This window comes from Nothobranchius furzeri, chromosome 18 (assembly GCF_043380555.1).
Source record: "Nothobranchius furzeri strain GRZ-AD chromosome 18, NfurGRZ-RIMD1, whole genome shotgun sequence".
NCBI classification, from domain to species: Eukaryota; Metazoa; Chordata; class Actinopteri; order Cyprinodontiformes; family Nothobranchiidae; genus Nothobranchius; species Nothobranchius furzeri.
Window position 1 is genome coordinate 32,810,990 of NC_091758.1, and position 20,666 is coordinate 32,831,655.

Here is a 20,666-nt window from a genome sequence, read left to right on the forward strand (position 1 = left end):
ACGTAGTTTTTATTTAAGGATAATATATTAGAAAAACAGCACAATAAAACGTTTACTTCTCAACTTGTTTAGAGGACTTCAAGCTTTTTTCTAGTTTCTTTGGTTTTCTTTTCTTTATTTTCTTGGTTTTGCCATTTCCCTTTGGCTGCTCTGCATTGAGAACAGGTCTGGACCTGGTCAGGCTGTTGGTGGTAGGACTTAGCTTGCTGTGATCCATATCTGGATCAGAGCGAATGCCCTGAGCGGATGTGGACTTGCCTGGAGCTGAGTGAGGGGAATTAGCCAGCAGGTTGGGCTGGGAGTGGGAGCGCATGGCTGGGGAGCTGGTGGGACGGTAAGACGCTGAGCCACTCAGCATGGGCAGATGGATCTGCTCACCACTCAAATTGGAAACAGAGTAGCGACTGCTGTTGGTCATGACAATGTGATGCCAAGAACTGAGAGGGGTGGCAGAAAAAGGTTGGGGACCATTTGATTCTTCTTTGGCATCTCCAGGAGAAATGATGATGGAACTGCGAGGTGTGACCGCCTCTACGGCACTCTGGAAAGTTTTAAGGATGCGATCACTCTTCTGCTTCTCCTTCTTCTGACGAGATTCAACCTTCTTGAGCTGACGTCGATGATCTCTCATCATTTGTTTTCTTGTGTCTGCCAGTCCCCTGAAAAATAACATTGTGAAACTAAAAACCTCTTCAGCTGCTTTGGACATGAGCGTTCACAAAGCCGTTAGCTAACTAAAACACACTTCGTCATCAAACATTCCTATAACTAGTGTGTGCACAACCAGAGAGGGACAAGCTCACCTGTAATCCACCATTCCTGTCCCGTCACGATCAAGTCTCTGAATCAACTCTTCAATCTGGTACAGATTCAGTGGAATAGTCGATTGCTTAAAGTTTCAAACACAAACAATACAATAAATAAGTTCCCCCTTTAACAAAAGTGATCTTCTATCAAATTCTGTCACTGAGATTTGTCAGTTCAGATGATTCCTGCAAAACTTGAGATCATTTGTGTGGAAACCTGAACTGCCTTCCTGAAGTCTGAGACAGGAACTTGCATGAAGCCATCCTTATCAATGTTCCTAAAGAAGTCCCACAGACGCATTTTTCGGCCATCAAGATAATCCTTCAGAAAAAATTAGGAGAAATGATTATGACAATATAGAGCAAACAAATATCTGTCATTGTTATTTTTCATCCGTGTAAGAACCAACGAACCTGGATGATTTTCATTGGATCAACTCGTTTTGGTGGCTTCTTAGCGATAAATCCTCCAACCCCTCCGTAATGAACATCCAAACCTGGACGATCCTGACATGTGATCTCCAACAGATTCACAAAGTTCTCATTTACCAGCACGTTCTGTTTCCAATACCAAATGAAATGGTGAAATCATTTATTACATGTAAAGTTGTAGCGATGCTGGAGATCCAAACTCACACAGATGTCGATCTCCTCCAGAGCAGTTTTAGGTGTGTTCTTCACCAAGTTCACCAGAGTCAGAGCGCCCTCTACTGTTATAGAATTATAAGCCAGCTACAGAGGTAAAGACAATTCACTTTGCAGCATCACTGGGGCCATGTTTGTGTTTGTGTTGTAACCAGACACAGCCTTTGTTTCACCCACCAGCAGGACTCGGAGCATGCCGTTGTATTCGAGACCCCTGCAGAGCATGCTGACACCCTCGTCTGTGAGGCAGTTGTTGCTGAGGTTGAGATGCATCAGAGTGTTGTTGAATCTTAGGGCCTCGCCTATAGCTAAGGTTCCCTCATTCCCCAAACAGTTCCAGGACAAGTCGAGGTGTTTCAGAGTAATGTTCACCTGAACACAGACACGATTTATTCCCACTAAGCCAGATAATAAACAGTTGAGGTATGAAAGACTTACCTTTAGTCCAGCAGAAAAGGCCACAGCTCCCTTCATTCTAAGGCTGTTCCAGCTCAGGTCAAGAACCACTAAGCCTTCGTTGTTTGCTGAAGGAAATTGGAAGGTTTAAACAAATAAATCATGAAAATATAGTAAACTTTTTGCAACCCCCCCCCGCCCCCCCCAAAAAAAAAAATTGTTTTAATGAGATCATACCTAGAAGCTGTCCTAAATGCACCCCTCCTCTGTCACTAAACTTATTGTGACTCAGGTCAAGTTCCTTAATCCTGGAATTGACCTAAATGCAAAGTTAAACTAAATATCAGAACTGATATTAAAAAACAAACAATACAATAAATAAGAAAACACAGAAAAACTTTCTTTTACTGGTGACTTACTGACAGTGCATCCGCAAAAAGTTTTGCATCCTCATCGATGAATCCATTTCCTGCAAAAGCAAGTTTAAATGTGCAAGACATTTACTTGTTTACTACGTAATGCACATAAATACTTCCATGTTACCTGAAAGCTTTAGAGATTTTAATGAAATGCTGTCTAGTAAATGTTTAGCAACATGCTCTGCTCCTTCAGATGTCAAGTTATTGTTGGAAACGTCCTGAAAAAAATAACAAAAAGATAAATAAAACAAGAAATGTGTATTTATTCAAAATATGATCTTAATTATTATTTGCGCCCTCTTGTGGCCATGCTTTAGTTTTACATACCAAGTGCTGAATGGTAAAATTAGCTCTCAACAGCTCCAGTAGACATTTTACTCCCTCAGCTTGAATGTGATTATCAGCCAATTCCAGGGTGTTAATGTGCATGTCAGACTAATAGATTAAAAAAACTGAAATATCATAAAACCATCTAACTCATCTTTTAAGGCAGACTCACTCAGCAACAGCAAACTTACCACTAGAGCTATTGCAAGGGCCTTGCACCCTAAAGGTCCTAAACCATGATGGGTGAGTGTCATAGTGGGAGAGTCGAGGTTTCTAATGAAGTAGGAGACCGGAACCACACCGACCAACTTGCAGGCCTGCAGGTAAACCTCAGCTACCGACATCTCCTTGCTGACTTTTATGTTTTCTGTTTATGATTAAAACCATCAAAAGAAAGTAGCAGTTAGAAACCCTTTGCACGTTTAGCAAAATAAAGCCCACTTTTACACTCAAAGCTAAAAAATGACTCAAAATGAAATAAAACCCTACAGAAAGTACTCACCGCCTGACTCCAAGTCCTGGTCTGACTCAGAGTCTGAGTCTTGCAATCGAGTTGGTGATGGACGGTTATCATCTACCAAACTGAGGTCCTCAAATGATAGTGACGACATGGTTGCCGCCTGTCAAAATTGTATTTGGAGGAATAATTTAAGGAAATAATAAATACAGAAAGAGTTTGTTTCTGTTAGAACTAGACCAGTGAAATGGAACAGACGAGTGCAGGGCTGCAGGTAATTCTAGTCCTCAGGTTATGTGCCACGCAGAGCGGCATTAACAATTAATGCACCTGTGTGGTTACCACCAAAACAAACAGTAAGCAAGATATGCAACAAAAGTAAGATGATGGATTATTTTGTTTAAAAGTGAAATGATTACGAGTATTTTGATGTCATCGCTTTTCAAATGAATGTGTCTGTTTTACTGTACAAAAATGTTGAGTCATCTTTTGTAACTGTTTATGGGTTTATTTAAAGTTTTCCGTAATTCTCTGAGATTGTTATGATTTTATAGTGGCCTTGACTAATAATAATAATAATAATAATAATAACTGAAAGTCACCTGGAGTTGACAAAGTACAACATTTCTGGCTTAAACATCTTGAAATCATACATGAAGTTATTTCATAAGAATACACAGAGATCATTAAAACACCGATGAAGAGCCCAACATGGCTAACATATCTGCTGCCCAAGACCAACTCTAAGAACTACAGACCAATCACCTGCTTACCAACAGCCTACAAGATTCTCAAAACCATCATCACTGGGAGAACATATATCTTCGTCGAAAACAACGTTCTGTCATGATGCGGTGTGGGTGGAGGTGGATCCATGTGTGGTGGAGCAGGACCAGGAGGCAGAAATGCAGCTCAGGTAACATAAAACAGATTTAATGAATGATGGTAGGTGGGATGATACAAGAGGCGCAACGTAACAGGGTGGAAACCAACAATGACCCGACAAAGGACAAGAGCGAACAGGGAGTATAAATACACAAGGAACAATCAGGAACACATGGGCAGGATAACAAGGGGCAGATGAGACCAAGAGTCAGAGGGGTAGGAGCAGATCCTGACACATGCTACCACTAAAACAAAAAGGCTGCAAGAGAGGAGGCTACAGTAGCAAGGCCCAACTCCTGATCAACAAGATGATAGTGGAAGATAGCAAGGGGAGGGAAAAAAAACCCCAAGTACAGCATGAGCAGACTACAGGAAAGCCTTCAACAGTGTACCACACTCATGGATCATCAAAGTAATGGAACTTTACCGAATCTCACCAACATTCATCAACTTCGTTAAGACAAGTATGAGATTATAGAGGATCCCTATGATGTTCACTTGGTAAATAGTAAATAGCCTGTATTTGATATAGCGCCTTCTAGAGTCCTGGAACACCCCCCAAGGCGCTTTACAACACAATCAGTCATTCACCCATTCACACACACATTCACACCCTGGTGGTGATGAGCTACACTGTAGCCACAGCTTCCCTGGGGCACACTGACAGAGGCGAGTCTGCCGTACACAGGCGCCGCCGGTCCCTCCGACCACCACCAGCAGGTTAAGTGTCTTGCCCAAGGACACAATGACAGCGACAGACTGAGCGGGTCTTGAACCTGCAACCCCTTACGGGGTGAGCACTCCTGTGCCACCGTCACCCAAGATTCAAAGTAAGAAGATCAACCACCTCTTCCACGTGGATTACCTCAAGACCTTTGCCAAAAATGACAACCAACAGGAGGGACTACTGCAAATAGTCAAGCTCTTCAGTAAAGACAGCCACATGCAATGTGGACTTGACGGATGTGCAGGGGCAGCATTCAAAAGAGGAAAACTGACATCAACATCAGACATACAATATAACCAAGAGACCGTCATAATGGAGCTCAGTCAAGATACATATAAATATCTTGGTGTCAATGAAGGAGATATACAACATGCTGCCATGGAAACAAAAAATTCAAAAAAGAGTATTATAGTGTGAACTTCATGCAGCAAACAAGGTCGAAGCTATTAACCTTATTGGCTGTTGCTGTGGTTACACACTGTTTTAATATCATCAGCTGGCTACTTAAAGAAGTAAATAAGCTAGAAACCAAAAATTGCTGACTTCTGAAAGAATGCACCACCCAAAGGCAGGTGTCGAAAGGATGTACCTACCAAGAAAGATTGGAGGCAGAGGGCTCAACCAGCTTGAGATGACTTACAAAACAACCACAGTGGGACTGAAAACCTATCTGGAAACAACAGAAGATAACCTGCTGATCCTAGTTCATCAACATTGAGCTACCAAGAAGTTGTACACCATCACAAAAGAAGCTACCAGATATGCACATGAACTGAACATCTGAAGAGGCAATGAGCAAGAAAGAGTAACAAGCTTTTCCAAGAGAACCACAAAGGAAGCAAGGAAATGGGCCCAGAAAAGGATGAGAGGAACATAGGTAGAAAAGCCCATGCATGGACAATATATCCATTAAGAGTAAAAAGAGCAGATGTGGAAAAAAATTAAACCCATCAGTGGCTACGCAGTGCATGACTAAAGGCAGAAACTGAAGGAATGTTGATAGTTGCACAAGACCAGAGCCTGTCTACAAGATCATACCACAGCAAGATCGTGAAAGACTGAACAGACCCCACCTGCAGAATGTGCAACCAGTATGAAGAAACTATTGACCACATTCTGTCAGGCTGTCCCACTTTAGCCAGGTCAGAGTACATACCAGTAACAGGCCAGACATCATCATCAAGAATAAAGAAAAAAAGACCTGCCCATCCCATCTGAAGAAAGGGTCTCCATTACGGAGCTTATCAAAGATCCAATCCAATCCAATCCATCCAATCCAATTTTATTTATAAAGAGCATTCACAAGGCATTACAACCAAACAAGGCGCTGTACACTAAAAATGTTGGTTAATTAAACAGGCGTTATATAAACATGTCGAACACAGATAAAAGATAAAAAGGAAATACAACAAAATTCCCAAAAATAACAGCTAAAAATCATTAAGACACAGGGTGAAGTAAAAATAGGAAAAAACATTTTACAAAGAACCTCAATAGTACGGAAGTTGATAATTGTGGGGTCAGTTTATAAACAGTGCAGATGTCAGTGAGGTTCATAATTATGTTGTATAAGCTAGGTTGAAGTAGTGAGTTTTCAGGCGTGATTTAAAAATGCTAGCTGTTGGTGCTAGCCTCACTAGCAGTGGTAATGCGTTCCACAGCTTCGGTGCACAGACAGAGAAAGCCCTCTCTCCACGGCTTTTTAAACGTGCATTGGGAACAGCTAGCATCACTAGAAGGATGCTCTCCTTAAAGTAACCCTGAAACTGCCTTAGAATAGTGGATTGATTTTGACATGTCATTGAAACCACAATAATATAAACAAACAAACAAACAAATAAATAAATAAATAAATAAATAAATAAATAAATAAATAAATAAATAAATAAATAATATTGATTATCATTGTTAATTTATTTGACATTTTCGATGTAATTAGCTATTTTATTCACTCCTTCAACGTTAGAAACAAAGCATAAATACCAGATAAATACTAAACAAAACACTGACGCTACTGGACTACGTCACAAATACGCGTGCGCAGATTTAAGGGAGAAATCACGTTTAGTGGTTTGTTGTTGCTCTACTCTACCCACAGACATCTCACATGGCTCTACCCTTTATTTCGGTACGTTTCCTGTTGATATTCAGATTATTTAAACACTTTTGTGAACTGTTTTCCGTTTGATTTTCAGTCTTTGTCTCTTGTCCGTTTTTGAAACGTGCTAATTATTTTTAACTGAACGCTTATGCTGCTAACGTGGCGGTGTTTTCTTGGTGCAACGGTGACAAAGTAAGTTTTTATAGTTTGTTAGCATTTATAGATAGGGCTCAGTCTAACACGAGGTGTTTTGGTTTTCAAACGTACGTTTACTCCAGTGTTTGGAGGGATGCAAATAGTTTGTTTTTGCACTTCTAACCTTTTAACCCCATAAATTCAAGCTCCCGAGGGACATTTTAAACCAGCTGACCTACTAAATATAACTTGCTCAAAAATAAACTTTCCTCTTAAGTTAGCAAAACCTGTTGTCCTTTTATAGCCTGGCCTGCCATGCTCTTCCTCTTTTTAATTAAACAGAGAGCTAGTCATTTCAGAGATACAGGATTAAATTACATTGAATGTCGAAAGTGCAACCATAAAATAATGTTTTATGAATTAGTTGTCCTCTAAAGATCACAACCTCTATTTACAAGATAAGTGACCATATTTATTTGTTTGTTTATTAATATTGAAATTTTAAACACAAAAAATGTGCGTGTGTGTGTGTGTGTGGTTGGGGGGGGGGGGGGGGGGTTGCACCCTTGTTTATAATAGTTGATCTAATTATTGATTTCAGTTAGTAAGATTTAATTCACTCTGACACCTTTAACTTTTTGTATTAGCCTCTCTGCTATGGAAACTTATTTCACTTTCTCTGCAAATATCTGCAGACCAGAACTGCTAATGCCACATTTTTGTATCGTTAGTTTAAATAAGCACAACGTCTATTCATGGCACTTAAAGTGAAAGCTACAAAAAGCAACTTTAAAGGGTCTACAGAGCCAAATACGAACCACAGGTTGCAGAAAGTGGTTGAGTTCATAGACATGCGTATAATAAAAGCTTATGCTTTAATTGCATTATCTCCTTTTTGAAAAGAGATGCTAATTGACCAAATGTGTTTTGTGAAATTAATGATTACCTTTTTGTTTCTTTTTAGAAATCTCAAATAAAGGTGGTGGTTAATGACAGGACAATGTGAGATGGTGGCACCACCACCTAAAGGGGAGAAATAATGGGAGATACAAAATATACTGTAAATGAGTCTAGCCTTAAGGGGGAAAAAACTCAACTTGTCACGAACGAGGAACCACTGATGGCTGTCCTGCAAAAGGACACAATCAATGACGTAGCTGCAAATACGTGTGAGATCCATTCTGCATCAAAGGAAAAAGTAGAACCTCCCAAACTGGAGGATGGTGAAATAGTCGGACACCATATGACAAAATGCACAGATGGTGAAGGCATTAACGCTGGTGGCATCAGTCCACAGGAAGAACTGTTGGTACAGTTAACTTACCTGCAGACAGAGGAAGGCATACATAAACATGCCTGTCAAGCACAAAAACTAAAACCGTCTGAAACCTCAAACATGGTTCGAGTTCAAGCTGAGGAGAGCAACTCTGGCTGTTCTGGAGATAAACGACTCGAAGATAAAACTGTATTTGAAGCGACGGAATGCTGGGATGAATATGTGATTCTCTCTGGAGATGTGAACTCCAATGCGGCTGGTAACGAAGGGGTTTTGTTAAACCCCCTTCTCTTCAACACCCAACCACATCTTGATGTTGGCGTGCAGCTTGATGCACAAACCAGTTGGCACTTTCCTGCGGGGCCTGGCCTAACACAAGAAGTGCAGTGCCCTCTGTGGCACTTTCCTGTTGCAAGCTATTATCCTCAACTGGAGCTGACCATGCCATTTGAAGGTAATAAAACAAACATTTTTATTTGATCAAGAGTTTGCCATTTGTCTGTTTTTATCCATGTAATTTGAAATGCAGCTTTATATTCATATTCCTGTTTGTTCTTCATCCAGTTGTGTGGAGAGAGTGGGATGAGTGCAATCAAAAGGATCAGAGTTCTCTGATCCCTTTCTCAGTCAAAAAAATGTCCATGGACTTCACTGTGATGTCCTACAACATCCTTGCTCAAGACCTGTTGGAGGCCAACAAGCAGCTGTACGTGCAGTGCCCCCTAGAGGTGCTGGACTGGACTTACCGCTGCAGCCTGCTTCTAAAAGAAATAGAAAACTGGACTCCAGATGTGAGTTTACATTAAAAAAAAAGTATTTTGTGTCTAATGTTTCACTAGTATTTGGTATGTGTTCACCTGTATGTAGATTTTGTGTCTTCAAGAGGTTCAGGAGAACCACTACCATGAACAGCTGTATCCAGCCCTTTCTCAGATGGGTAAGACGAAACAAAGGAGCAGAGATTGTGTGGGAGGTTGTGACAAAATAAAACATCTGTTTTTGTTGTCCAGGCTACACCTGTGTGTACAAACGTCGGACAGGGACCAAGACCGATGGCTGTGCTACTTGCTATCGTAGCACGTGCTTCGCTGAAGTTGCTGTCACTAAATTGGAGTTCTTCCGACCTGAGCTGGAGATGTTAGACCGTCACAATGTGGGTATCGTTTTACTTATTCGGCCACTGATAGTCCAGGAAGCAGTGGTGACGGCGGTGGGCCCACCGCTGTGTGTAGCCAACACACACCTGCTCTTCAACCCTAAAAAAGGGGATGTGAAGTTGGCACAGTTAGCCATTTTGCTGGCAGAAATCGATGCCGTGGTCAAGTCCTGCAAGGCCAAGGGTGAACACTGTAATGTTGTGGTGTGTGGGGACTTTAACTCTGTTCCGCACATGCCTCTGCACCAGCTGATCATTACCGGTGAGCTCTACTATCAGGGTCTGCCGGCAAACATGGTGAGAAAACACAAGGACTTCATAGTTTTTGTGCATGCCAAGCTTTTGATCTTTTCAGTAATTTATTTGTGTCGAACAGATATCAGGCCAGGAGGACCAGTCAAATAAGCATTGTTATCGCCATCTGCGGGCTCCTTTGTGGCCCAACTCTCTGGGAATCAATGACCTCTGCCAGTACACCGCAAACACCAACAATCATACTTCTGAGAGCACAAGTCAGAAGTCAGGTCTGTGATTGATGGTTTTATATTTATCCAAGTAGAAGGTTCCTATGTTTTGACCTTCCTTCATTTCACTGTTCTTCCGATGTAGAGAAACGTCAGTACACTCGTGAGTTTATTCTGCAGTTTCGCTATTGTCCAGCCGCGTGTGTTCGTCCCCAAGACCTGATCTTGATTCCAGGAGTAACTAACATCAACCCAGGTGAGTCTGAAATGTTGTACTGTGAGCAAAATATATATAAAAAAAGATTAAACAGCTGAAACTTTCTTTTTTTTAATTTTTATCCTGATTTTATTTCTCATTGAGCACAGAGAATTCGAGGGATGATCAACAGCAAGATAAACGGTGAATGAACCGAAAGATTTTTTGTGTTTTACTGGATAAATGTTTAAAAACCTGTAAATAAAAAAAGAAACCTAAATAAATGAAAGTATTGCTTTTGTTTTCCAGGTTCAGACACATTCTCAGACACATGTTGGACCTAGAGTCGGTCTATAAACACTTTCTTCCCAGATCTGGCTGTCCAGAAATCACAACCCTGCACGCTGAAGGAGGAAATACTGTCGACTACATCTTTTATTCTCCAAAACGTGACTTTGCTCCTGATCAAAAAGGTACAAAAATAAAACTGCAAGTCGCTGATGTTGTTTTTAATGTCTTATTTCTAACGGCTCACATGATTGTTCCTTATTTTCCCCTAGCCTATGGGAAGTCTGCAGGGGAAGGGCTAAAGCTCACTGGCTTTCTGTCTCTACTGTCTGAAGACGTCTTGTGGTCGATGAATGGTCTTCCCAATCACATTTTCCCCTCAGACCATCTCAGTCTGCTCGCCCGATTCCAGCTGGATATTAATGCTGAGTGAAAGAACAAGCTTCTTTATGTTCCCAGCTGAAGTAAAACTTGATTTTTTAGTTTTATGATGAATATTTTTGGGCAAATGTGGTTTGCAATAAAATAAAAATTTGCCATTAATGTAGTTCATATTTTGCCTGAATTCATGATTGAGTCAATCAAATGCATTTGAGGACGTCCTATCTAGTCTACGGCTGTAATCATGACCTAGATGTGAGCTGTGGTGCTCTCATCCCACTTTGTCAGTGTGCACTTGTCATGAATGCATGCATGAATAATCCATACACAGTTGAGCTTTAATGCATCATGATGGGTAGATGGGTCTTGAGTATCGTCTCGACAGACTACTTTAATACCTGAAACCAATTCACGCAAGCATTGTTTGGTCACTTGGGGGTTGAAATAATTTTTGACATGGTAAATGGCTTGTTGTTTTTCGTGCCTTATATTCCTATACCCCCCCCAAAGTGCTTTACAACACAAGTCATTTACACATTGTTTGTGATGAGCTACACCGTAGCCACAGCTGCCCTGGGGTGCACTGATAGGCTGCCACCATCAGCACCACCAGTCCCTCAGACCACCACTGTCACCATCACCACATCAATTACAGGTGGAAAAATTATTTTTATTGAATATGATGTGCTTGCTTATCTTTGTCATACTGGTGCACCAGATAATGGCATTCTTTACATGAAAATTGTTAAATTTTCAACAACTTAATCAAATAGAATTGTGGATCTAATCATTCTACGTTGGAGTAAATTTCTGCTACAACAGGAACAGTCATAAGATTGATGCTCTTCCTGTTATGTGGTTAACTTTCTTAAATTTGTGTTTCAGCCAGTTTTTTAAACCACAAGTTCATAAAACTCTCAAGTGACCCTTTATTGTGATTTTGCAAGTCATTTGCATTACAGAACACTGGAATCAAAGTGAACAACATCCAGTAAACATATAAAAATGTCAACCATAGCAGCAACATGAATATTCAGTGTTCACTAGTGATTACAAACACTGTAGGTAGTATAAAAGTGACAGAATTGTCAATTAAAAGCATAAACAATTGAATAAAAGTGCTGTAAAAAATACTTTACACCTATGACTGAATGGAAGTCAGACTGGTATCACTTAAGGCAAGTGAAAGTTGCTACAATAAAAATTTGAATCAGTACTGAGAAAATTTACCACACATAATAGACTTTTAATCTTTTACATATAGATTAAACGCAGTGAAGGTTGGTACTGATGACATTGTCTTTAAAAAGGTGATGCCTTATTACACTTCGATATAGTTCCATCTCACAAAGCAGGGCGCTAAACATGCTAACCCAAGTCAATATTAGTGTTTTTCTTCCATTTTAGCTCAAGGCACAAGGATATTAGTTTTTAAACTAGTTACTACACTTGTGATCTAGTGGATTTAACAATACACACACAGTCTTTGCGTATTAACTATGGGGTGACATTTGTTAAGTTAAACAGTAATAATTTATCATTAATAATTTAAGTTATTTAGTTTATCTTAGGAGAAAAAAATGGGATTGAATTTTTTAAAGTCCTATTTTCAGCATGTTATTCAAACATTTATAAATATTGTAAATGTTAAAGATCCCAACTAAAAATTAAGTTAACAAGCAAAATATTTAATTTAGAGTTAAAATTTTCATTTCCAAACTAAATATTTAGGTTTGACCTAAATATTTAGTTTGTAAAATATTTAATTTACTAAGTAAATATTCAATTTAAATGTTTTGTTTACAAACTAAAGATTCAGCTCCAAACAAAATATTTATTTTTCCAAATCATTTTTTTAGATCCCAGATAAATATTGATTTGGAGCTAAACATTTGGTTAGCAAAAAGCAATGTTTAGAATTTGCCCCAAAATAAATATTTGGCTGGGATCAAAATATTTATTTTGGAAAATAATTATTTGAATTGAAGCTAATTATTTAGTTTGTAAACTAAATATTTAGCTCCAAATTAAATATTTAGTTAATACATTAAATATTTCTTTCACAAACTACTTAGGTCTGACCTAAATATTTAGTTTGTAAAATAAATATTTAACTTGAAGTTAAATATTTAGCTTGCTAACTATTTAGTCTTGAACTTTTAACATTTATAAATGTATAAATAAGATAGTGAAAAAAATAACTTATGATTACCCAAAAATATTTATGTTAAGTTATGACTATCTGACTTTACAAATGGCACCCCATAATTAACAATATAATGGCTGCAGTAACACCTAGCTGCAGACAAAAAGATTTTATGTCATTTATAGAAAAACTGCATTTATTAAATAGAAACTATTCTACAGCTTTACACTGTTTTAATCATTAGGAGCACTGTCGGCACCAATATCTGCGAAAAGCCTGAAAACAACCACAGGAAGTAAAGTTGCATTACCAATTCAACAGTGCATCCAGTGAATAGGTCTGTGTGTAGACAATAAGTCCCTTACTGGCCTTCATTAAACAAGCAAACACAATTCCTTCTTCACACTCGAATCTGGTATCCATTAATATCTGCTGATTTTTGATCCAAAACCTTTCTCTCTCCAGAGGGACTGCAACAAAAACACAAAAATATTACAAAGGAAAGTTTGTTCGTAAACTATTTTGACTAAATATGTCTGCAGAAGGTTCAGCTCTGTGAAATCCTAGTTAGTTTACGCTCTTTTCACACAATCAATCCTACCGTCTCTCAACTCGGCTGATCCTCCGGAAGGGGCTGTTTGGTCCTTTAAGGGGTGAACCCATACTGTTTCGTCTGTCTTTTGTGGGAGAGGGGGGTGCAGGTTTCCCTATCTGTAAAAACAATTCAACAGTCAGATTTTGATCACTTTACAACACTACCCCTGTGAAATAACGAGGTTTTTGTCCAGTGTGGGTTTCACTTATGCTTTTAAAGTGATTTCTGCAGAGCACTCGGTATAAAATAACTGTGATTGATGGACTGGGCCATCAGTGCACAAAGCGATCATTGCATTAGTTCTATGACACGCGATGCATTATCCTTTCATGGAAGGTGATGAGGGAGAAACATGAGAGAACTTGCTTTTCTGCTTAACTTGGTCACTGTAAAAAGACACGTGTCCAAGAAACCTTTTTCAGAAAGGTCAGGACGACAAGATTTTTCCATTCTTTTTTTGTTGGTTTAGATTGTTAGCTGCTAGTTTGTGTTCGTGAAAGCACCCAAACTACAAATGTGCATCACATAAACGTACCTTTAGCCTCATGTCCCGAGTGTGTCTCTCCAGGTCTTTCCTTAGCTCCTCCTTGCTCAGCTTGTCCACATCCAGTATCGAGTGTTTCCACTCTATCTGCTCTACGCTGTGAGGGTCATGGGACACATACTGGCCAATCTTGATCTTGCGCAGGGTGTGCCAGTAGCCCCTGTAGGCTCCCTCGAATTCCTGAACCAATTCCATCAGTGTTCGGAATTCCAGGGGCTTGAACATGAGGTCCTCCCTTCGGCTCATGCCCAGCGCACCGAAGCGCCCCCCGCTGTGAACTCCAAGCACAATGTGGTAGAAGTGGTTCCCTGAGAAGTGAGACTTGAAGCTGAGGGGGAAGCGCTCCACACCGGGCATGTTGTTGGTGAGGTAACTGGATTGAGACGAGTCAAGGAAATGAACATCTGTTCCCTAATTCCTAAATGCAAATATGCATTTTCAGTCAAGCTTCCCAGTAACCTGATGTCATACAGAAATATCAGCTTGTTGTTGAAAGATCTAGAAGGAGGCATTCCCCAAACCATGTGGGAAATCAGTTTATTTTAACACATTTAGAATATATTTTGAACCTAAAAAACATTCCTCACTTCAGTGGCCAAAATTCAGTGATCAGATTGGTTAAATCTGAATCTGCTTGTGTGTTTAAAGATACATTGCCAGGATCACCGCTTCCAAGCATTTGATTGGCAGAGCTTCTCGTGTCATCTCCTTAGCAATGTCCAATAACCTGTGAAGAAAAAAATATTTAAAATAAGACATAACAGTGAACCAGTCACGTTTGTGCATTCAAAAGCCTTTTCCACAAGCCAGAGTAACAGTAAATCTAATAAAGCAAGCTGACTGACATTAGTAGCTTCTCACAAAGCCCAGAGACACAGCTAATCCACATGCATCTGTTGTTAGTGGCTGAAACCTTAAAACAGCAGCAAACACCACCTCTGACACCACAGCCTGTCAGTGAGGTAACTCACGCAGTAAGAGGACGGCTTTTCTTTATCTCAAAAAACTGTGTCCCTGTGTGATTGTACCTGTAGGATACAGTTAAGGTCAAAAAGTAAAATATGGCAATCCATGTGCTACAAAGATGCATACAAGAATAATTTAATCACTAAAGTGTGTTTTGATATATATATATATATATATATATATATATATATATATATATATATATATATATATATATATAGGCAGCAGATAAATTATAAATTAAGACACTATTATAAATATCTTCTCTGAGGTTCTGGAACGCAGACTCTACATCAACCTATGTTATAAGAAAACAAATACATTTTGTCAAAATGCACAAACTTCTTCAGTTAGAGCAAAAATTAGTGCAGAAATAACAAACAGGGCCATTAAGTTGTGCAATTCAGACAAAAATGATTTTAAAGTTCTTGATTTGTCATAATAAAAGCTGTAATTGGTTGTTAAAGATGTATTGAAGGATACTGCAATTCCCTGATGTACTTTTGTATGGCTTCCAGGCGTTGTGGGATAGTAGTTGTGGGTTGGTATGTAGGCACACTTGGTACTGGAATCTGTTGGACAAACAATAACAATAGTGGTTGTGGCTCAAGAGTCTAGCCTTGTGCTAATGAAATGAATAAAATACCGTGTTAGATTTATATTTATAACTTTACCTTGGGCAGGTCAGAGACTCCTCTTATCTCCTTCGCTAATGCTTCACCAGTCGGATGGATTCTAGCCGCATGTCTCCACATCCTCTCCCAAGTCTCCGTGTCCACTGGGAGGCCTCCTCTGTTCACAAAGAAAGGCACTCCCCCATCCCTCAACTCCTCTTCGCCTTCATCCTCCTGCTCATCATCTTTCTCCTCCACTGAGCTCACTGTGGCCTTCAGCATCCCTCCCTGACCAGCCTGCAGCACAGCTGATGACTAATGGTGATGAAGGTGCCACGGATCCTTTAACTGGTTAATCAGCTTGTAAGTACAAATGGGTTTAAACAGCAGATGGTCAACTCATGACATCCAGGAGATTATAGCATCAATGCATTTGTGGTTAGAAGGGGAGTTAAATAGCTCTTTGATTGCTCAAGCAGGTGGATGAAGCAGTCATTAAAAAATACAGTAAAAAAGCATTTGGTTTTGGAATAAATACGACTCCAAAGGCCATCTAATATGCAGCTATTGATGAAAATTAATAAGATGCGAAGCTTTAACCTACCAAATAAAAAATAAAAACATTCATAACGTCGCCAACACAACGCAGTTCATTCACTAGATTACACTGCAGGCAGCAAGTATTAGAACGTCTTATTTCCCGCACCGATAGAAATCGTTCACGCTGAAAATATCCAACAAACCCGAACCCTGTTATGATCCCAATGTCCCAACCCGACACATATCCATCTTGTTCGCTCACTAAATATGCCCCCTTCAAATAATCAGATTCATTGTTTCCTGCAGATGCTCCTTCTGCTTCTTCCGAGTCCTGCGAGCCGCTCAGACGCTCCCCGATTTCCGATGAGTGCGCATGCGCGGGACTCCGCATGATCTCAGTTTTTGGTGTGCTGCATTCAAGTGCGACCGCTTGTACGATTCTCAACTAACTTTTAAATAGACACGTGTCCAAGAAACCTTTTTCAGCTTTCAGATATCATTTCTGGGCTGTCAACTTTTAAACATGTCTCGGGGTGAGATTTTCTTAGTTTTTACTTCTCTCTCTCTCTCTCTCTCTCTCTCTCTCTCTCTCTCTCTCTCTCTCTCTCTCTCTCTCTCTCTCTCTCTCTGTGTGTGTGTGTGTGTGTTAGGTTTGGCAAAATGACAGTCTGGCAGAGATTAAAAAACGAAGTCGTAGCAGATTTAGTTTTCTGAGGCATGGATTCTGTAATCAAAGTTTGCTTATAAAAATCGCCACACGGTTAAATAATTATGAGCAAAACATTGTGAAGTGTGGAATATATATATTTATATATATTAAGTACTTAAATGTACATTTATTTTCACTGCAGTCTTGTCACAAAATGTATTATACAGTGCGTATTTATGTGGGACTGCTCTAACAAATATACATTATCTACTGGAAGGTTACTAAAGTTTGTGAATAAGAGTTATTTAGAAATGTTTGTTCTACTTTCATTGATTTTGAAATTTAGTTATTACATTTTATTTGTATTCATTTTTGCTCTTTGAGCCATACAATTATCATATTGCATATAATTTTACATTTTCATTTATATGATTAAAAAACTTTAAATCTGCATCATCACGCATTTACTCATGCATTCAGTAGCATTTTATTTATTCACCTAATTGTTTTTGAGAATTGTATACATTCATTGGTGACACACAAATCCTTTATTGCTTTTCCTGTTTAAAACAAAATATGACTTAAAAATCTGTCTGAGTGTTTATAAGATGTACTTGGGTATTTATTGATCAACTCCATCCATCCATCTTCATCCGCTTATCCGGAGTCGGGTCGCGGGGGCAGTAGCCTAAGTCGAGAGGCCCAGACTTCCCTCTCCCCAGCCACTTGGGCCAGCTCCTCCAGGGAAATCCTAAGGCATTCCCTGGCCAGGTGAGAGACATAGTCCCTCCAACGTGTCCTGGGTCTCCCTTTAAGCCTCCTCCCGGTTGGACATGCCCAGAAACCCTCACCAGGCAGGCATCCTGACCAGATGCCCAAGCCACTTCAACTGGCTCTTCTCGATGATCTTTGAACTAATAACTTATATTTTTATATCTGACATGTTTGATTAGAAACTACAAACCTATGCTGGAAAGTTGTTGGATCCAAGTATATTTATCTTATTTTATGAACAAGGTAGGCAATAAACACCCTCTGTTGGCGAAACGTTGCATCTACACATTTGATGGCTGGGGGTGGCGGCGCTATCTCCAGCAGTCTCCAGGCATGCAGGCGGGGTACACCCTGGACAGGTAGAGAGTCCATCACAGAAACACACAGGACAAATTACCAAGCACACACACACACGCCCAAGGACAATTTAGAGAGACCAATGAAACTGAGTCATGTTTTTAGACTGTGGGAGGAATAGAACCCACGCATGCACAGGGAATGCATGCAAACTCCTTGCTGCAAGGCAACAGAGCTAACCACTGCGCAGCCCTCCTCCTGTTGTCAATGAAGCTGAAATAAAATTCTTTAATTTTGAAGCAAAAAGAGTGGCGATACAGTAGAGCTACAAAGTCAGCTTTTATCGACTTACCTGTATTTTTTAAAACAATTCAGCTTTCTTTATGGAGGGAATATTGAATGTCAAAAACCAAAGTAATTTCAAAAATGTATTTATTTATTCAAAAGTGCAAACGACAACATATTTGAATAAATGTGCAAGATTGAAATATCAAACCCACCTATATCTTAAAAAAAATTAAGTTCAAACCCCTCAAATATTTGTTAAAATAAACAAGAAATAATGAATATGAATATTCAATCTACTGACAGGTGCAAGCTCAGGTGTAGAAACCTCAAAACCTTGGTGCACCGTAGTCATCAGGCATCCGTTCAATGTTGTACCTGCATTTAGATGAACAATAGATTAGATAGTAATTATTACAATTTTAATTTATAGATATATGGTACAGAGCTTATTAATAAAAAATTTCATTTTATGATTCAGTGTTGAAAATTTAGCAAAAGCCCACCAATTATTTCCAAAGCCTGAAAAAAACATTACCTGTGGTTGGAGATGTACATGATAGGAACACCGGGTATCTTTCTGACCCTTCTCTTTAGATCTCTGTCCACAGTAGCTAGGATGTAACACTTGTGCTGCAGAAACAGGTCATACGTAAATGTTCTCTTCTTAAGACATTGGACTGTATCATGTGACAAAATATCAGGAGTGTGCATGTTATCTTTTGTATATTTCTTTCAGTATGTATAAAATGGTTTAGAAAACAAAAAGGCTTAAGCAAGCAACAATTTTTATCTTGGATGACATCCATCAAAGCTGATTTTATCCAGCATTCTTCTGAATGGATGAGCTGTCACGGAAACGTAGATCTCAAACGAGAACCTCGGCACCAAGCCTGGAGCACCTACTAGTCTGGTGTCGAGGTTAACTGTCCAGCTAATGTATTATTAATGGCATCCTTTGAAAAGGATGTCCACTAATGCTGTAATGAGCAAAACTGCAATTAATTCCAATTTTGTTTATTCGTGTCTGTAATAAGCATTCCTGTATGTTATGTTTCTTTTACTTTTGTTACAACTTTCCCCGTTACCATTCCACTGAACATCAAATTTCACTGTGACAACAATCTAAGTGCATTACCTGTGTTACCCTTTGGACTAAACAGTCATCAGCATATGTTCCCTTGTGTGTGCATGGCAGGCGCTCAAACCGTGGATCTTTGGCAATCCTGGTGGAAAATAAAAATAAAACAACTTAACTTTGGGAAGAAATAATTACTAAATGATCCAAGAACAAATTTCACCTTCAAATCTTTACCTGAGTGCAACTCTATATTTCATTCCTAGCTTCTCAATCTCAGCCATCACACAGTCTGTGATATATGGGATACCTATTCAGATCCCACATGGAAAAAGGATATAATTTCCTTTGTTGTTATTAGATGATAATGTTTATAATTGCTAGAATGAGTGACTAGAGTGAACCTTTGAATCCAAATACTTACATTTGGCATAGAGGCAGTCCATCATGGACTGAACAATGTCCAGTTTGGCCTTGATGGAAAAGTTTATGAAATTGGTGTCAACAAGAATGTGGTATGGTGGGCCTAGCTGGGTGTTATACTGGAAGAACATGCATGACGGATGCTTGGTGCTGCAGAGGGAATGAAAAAGAGGTTAATAACAGAGCCACAGCTCGATAATGTTAATGCTATGAAGAAGTAAACTTACACTTCTCGTTCCTTAAGTGCAGATGGATCGTTCTTCTTTTTCTCCTTTGCTTTAGCTCGATCTTTCTCTTTTCTGCAACACAAGATAGACATTAAGGTGTGCAGTTATCATTAATGATGTTTGTTGTCAAGTGGATAAACAAACTGGTCTGGGGTTTTGAGAAAACTAAAATGAAAACAATAAGGTTGACCTGGAACAAAGGATAACAATAAGAACTTACATTCTTGAATCTTTAAGACTGATCATTCTTTTCATTGCAGCAAACTTCTTTGTCTTTTGCTTGCCCTAAATGTGAAAAACGGCATAACATAAAGGAAACTAAGTAAAAAAGATCAAAGACCACAGCCATTAGCTACACTCTTGCTAAATGCAATCAGTTCTTTGGTTAAAAATGTACAGACCATATAAAACGAACTAGCGTAAAAAACAATATTGTACTGTACATAATCGATAACACAAATAAGCATTTATGATGCAGAGACCAGAGTGGTATATTTGTATTTCATCTTCATTTCAACAATTTCAATTAACTAACATTTTTAGTGTACAGCGCCTTGTTTGGTTGTAATGCATTGTTGAATGCGCTTTATAAATAAAATTGGATTGGATTGGTTTGTGTATGCTAAGCTAATTGTGCTAACCTAACTCCTACTTTGAAACGGTGGAAACTAACAAACAGATAACGTTTTTAATGAACACAAACAGACAGCTTGTAGTTGTGTCTGTAAGAAAATCCAAAATTACGTACCATTATTCGATATTCTACTCTCTAGGTTCAACCAGCTGAATAAAAATACGTTCCTGTCCTCGTGTGTCGGCAATATGACGTCAACAAAAATCGACGCTTAGCTGCGCGTTTAGGTGTTGTG

The 20,666-nt window shown here is 39.2% G+C and overlaps 4 protein-coding genes across 4 annotated transcripts; 1 reads left to right on the forward strand and 3 right to left on the reverse strand.

Moving 5' to 3' along the window:
- Positions 1 to 52: 52 nt before the first annotated feature.
- Positions 53 to 3,204, reverse strand: LOC107392043 (leucine-rich repeat-containing protein 74A). Its single transcript, XM_070546783.1, has 13 exons — positions 3,096 to 3,204; positions 2,785 to 2,960; positions 2,594 to 2,701; positions 2,391 to 2,484; positions 2,267 to 2,316; positions 2,085 to 2,166; positions 1,890 to 1,975; positions 1,629 to 1,823; positions 1,443 to 1,538; positions 1,221 to 1,364; positions 1,024 to 1,128; positions 804 to 889; positions 53 to 659 (listed from the first exon to the last, which is right to left on the reverse strand). Exons 1-13 carry the CDS (start codon positions 3,202 to 3,204, stop codon positions 53 to 55), a joined length of 1,938 nt encoding a protein of 645 aa, XP_070402884.1.
- A 3,481-nt stretch (positions 3,205 to 6,685) lies between these two features.
- angel1 (angel homolog 1 (Drosophila)) lies at positions 6,686 to 10,830 on the forward strand. Its single transcript, XM_015970209.3, has 10 exons — positions 6,686 to 6,790; positions 7,863 to 8,628; positions 8,739 to 8,965; positions 9,042 to 9,111; positions 9,185 to 9,627; positions 9,707 to 9,854; positions 9,940 to 10,050; positions 10,161 to 10,194; positions 10,300 to 10,463; positions 10,551 to 10,830. The coding sequence occupies exons 2-10, from the start codon at positions 7,938 to 7,940 to the stop codon at positions 10,709 to 10,711; spliced, it is 2,049 nt and encodes a 682-aa protein (XP_015825695.3). The 5' UTR covers positions 6,686 to 6,790; positions 7,863 to 7,937; the 3' UTR covers positions 10,712 to 10,830.
- A 2,182-nt stretch (positions 10,831 to 13,012) lies between these two features.
- Positions 13,013 to 15,951, reverse strand: vash1 (vasohibin 1). The gene is made up of 7 exons (XM_015970211.3): positions 15,585 to 15,951; positions 15,394 to 15,482; positions 14,916 to 14,972; positions 14,597 to 14,671; positions 13,936 to 14,317; positions 13,407 to 13,516; positions 13,013 to 13,275 (listed from the first exon to the last, which is right to left on the reverse strand). The coding sequence occupies exons 1-7, from the start codon at positions 15,804 to 15,806 to the stop codon at positions 13,206 to 13,208; spliced, it is 1,005 nt and encodes a 334-aa protein (XP_015825697.1). The 5' UTR covers positions 15,807 to 15,951; the 3' UTR covers positions 13,013 to 13,205.
- A 2,248-nt stretch (positions 15,952 to 18,199) lies between these two features.
- Positions 18,200 to 20,640, reverse strand: fcf1 (FCF1 rRNA-processing protein). Its single transcript, XM_015970214.3, has 8 exons — positions 20,546 to 20,640; positions 20,018 to 20,082; positions 19,798 to 19,869; positions 19,572 to 19,720; positions 19,385 to 19,457; positions 19,208 to 19,295; positions 18,608 to 18,702; positions 18,200 to 18,447 (listed from the first exon to the last, which is right to left on the reverse strand). The coding sequence occupies exons 1-8, from the start codon at positions 20,546 to 20,548 to the stop codon at positions 18,399 to 18,401; spliced, it is 594 nt and encodes a 197-aa protein (XP_015825700.1). The 5' UTR covers positions 20,549 to 20,640; the 3' UTR covers positions 18,200 to 18,398.
- Positions 20,641 to 20,666: the final 26 nt, after the last annotated feature.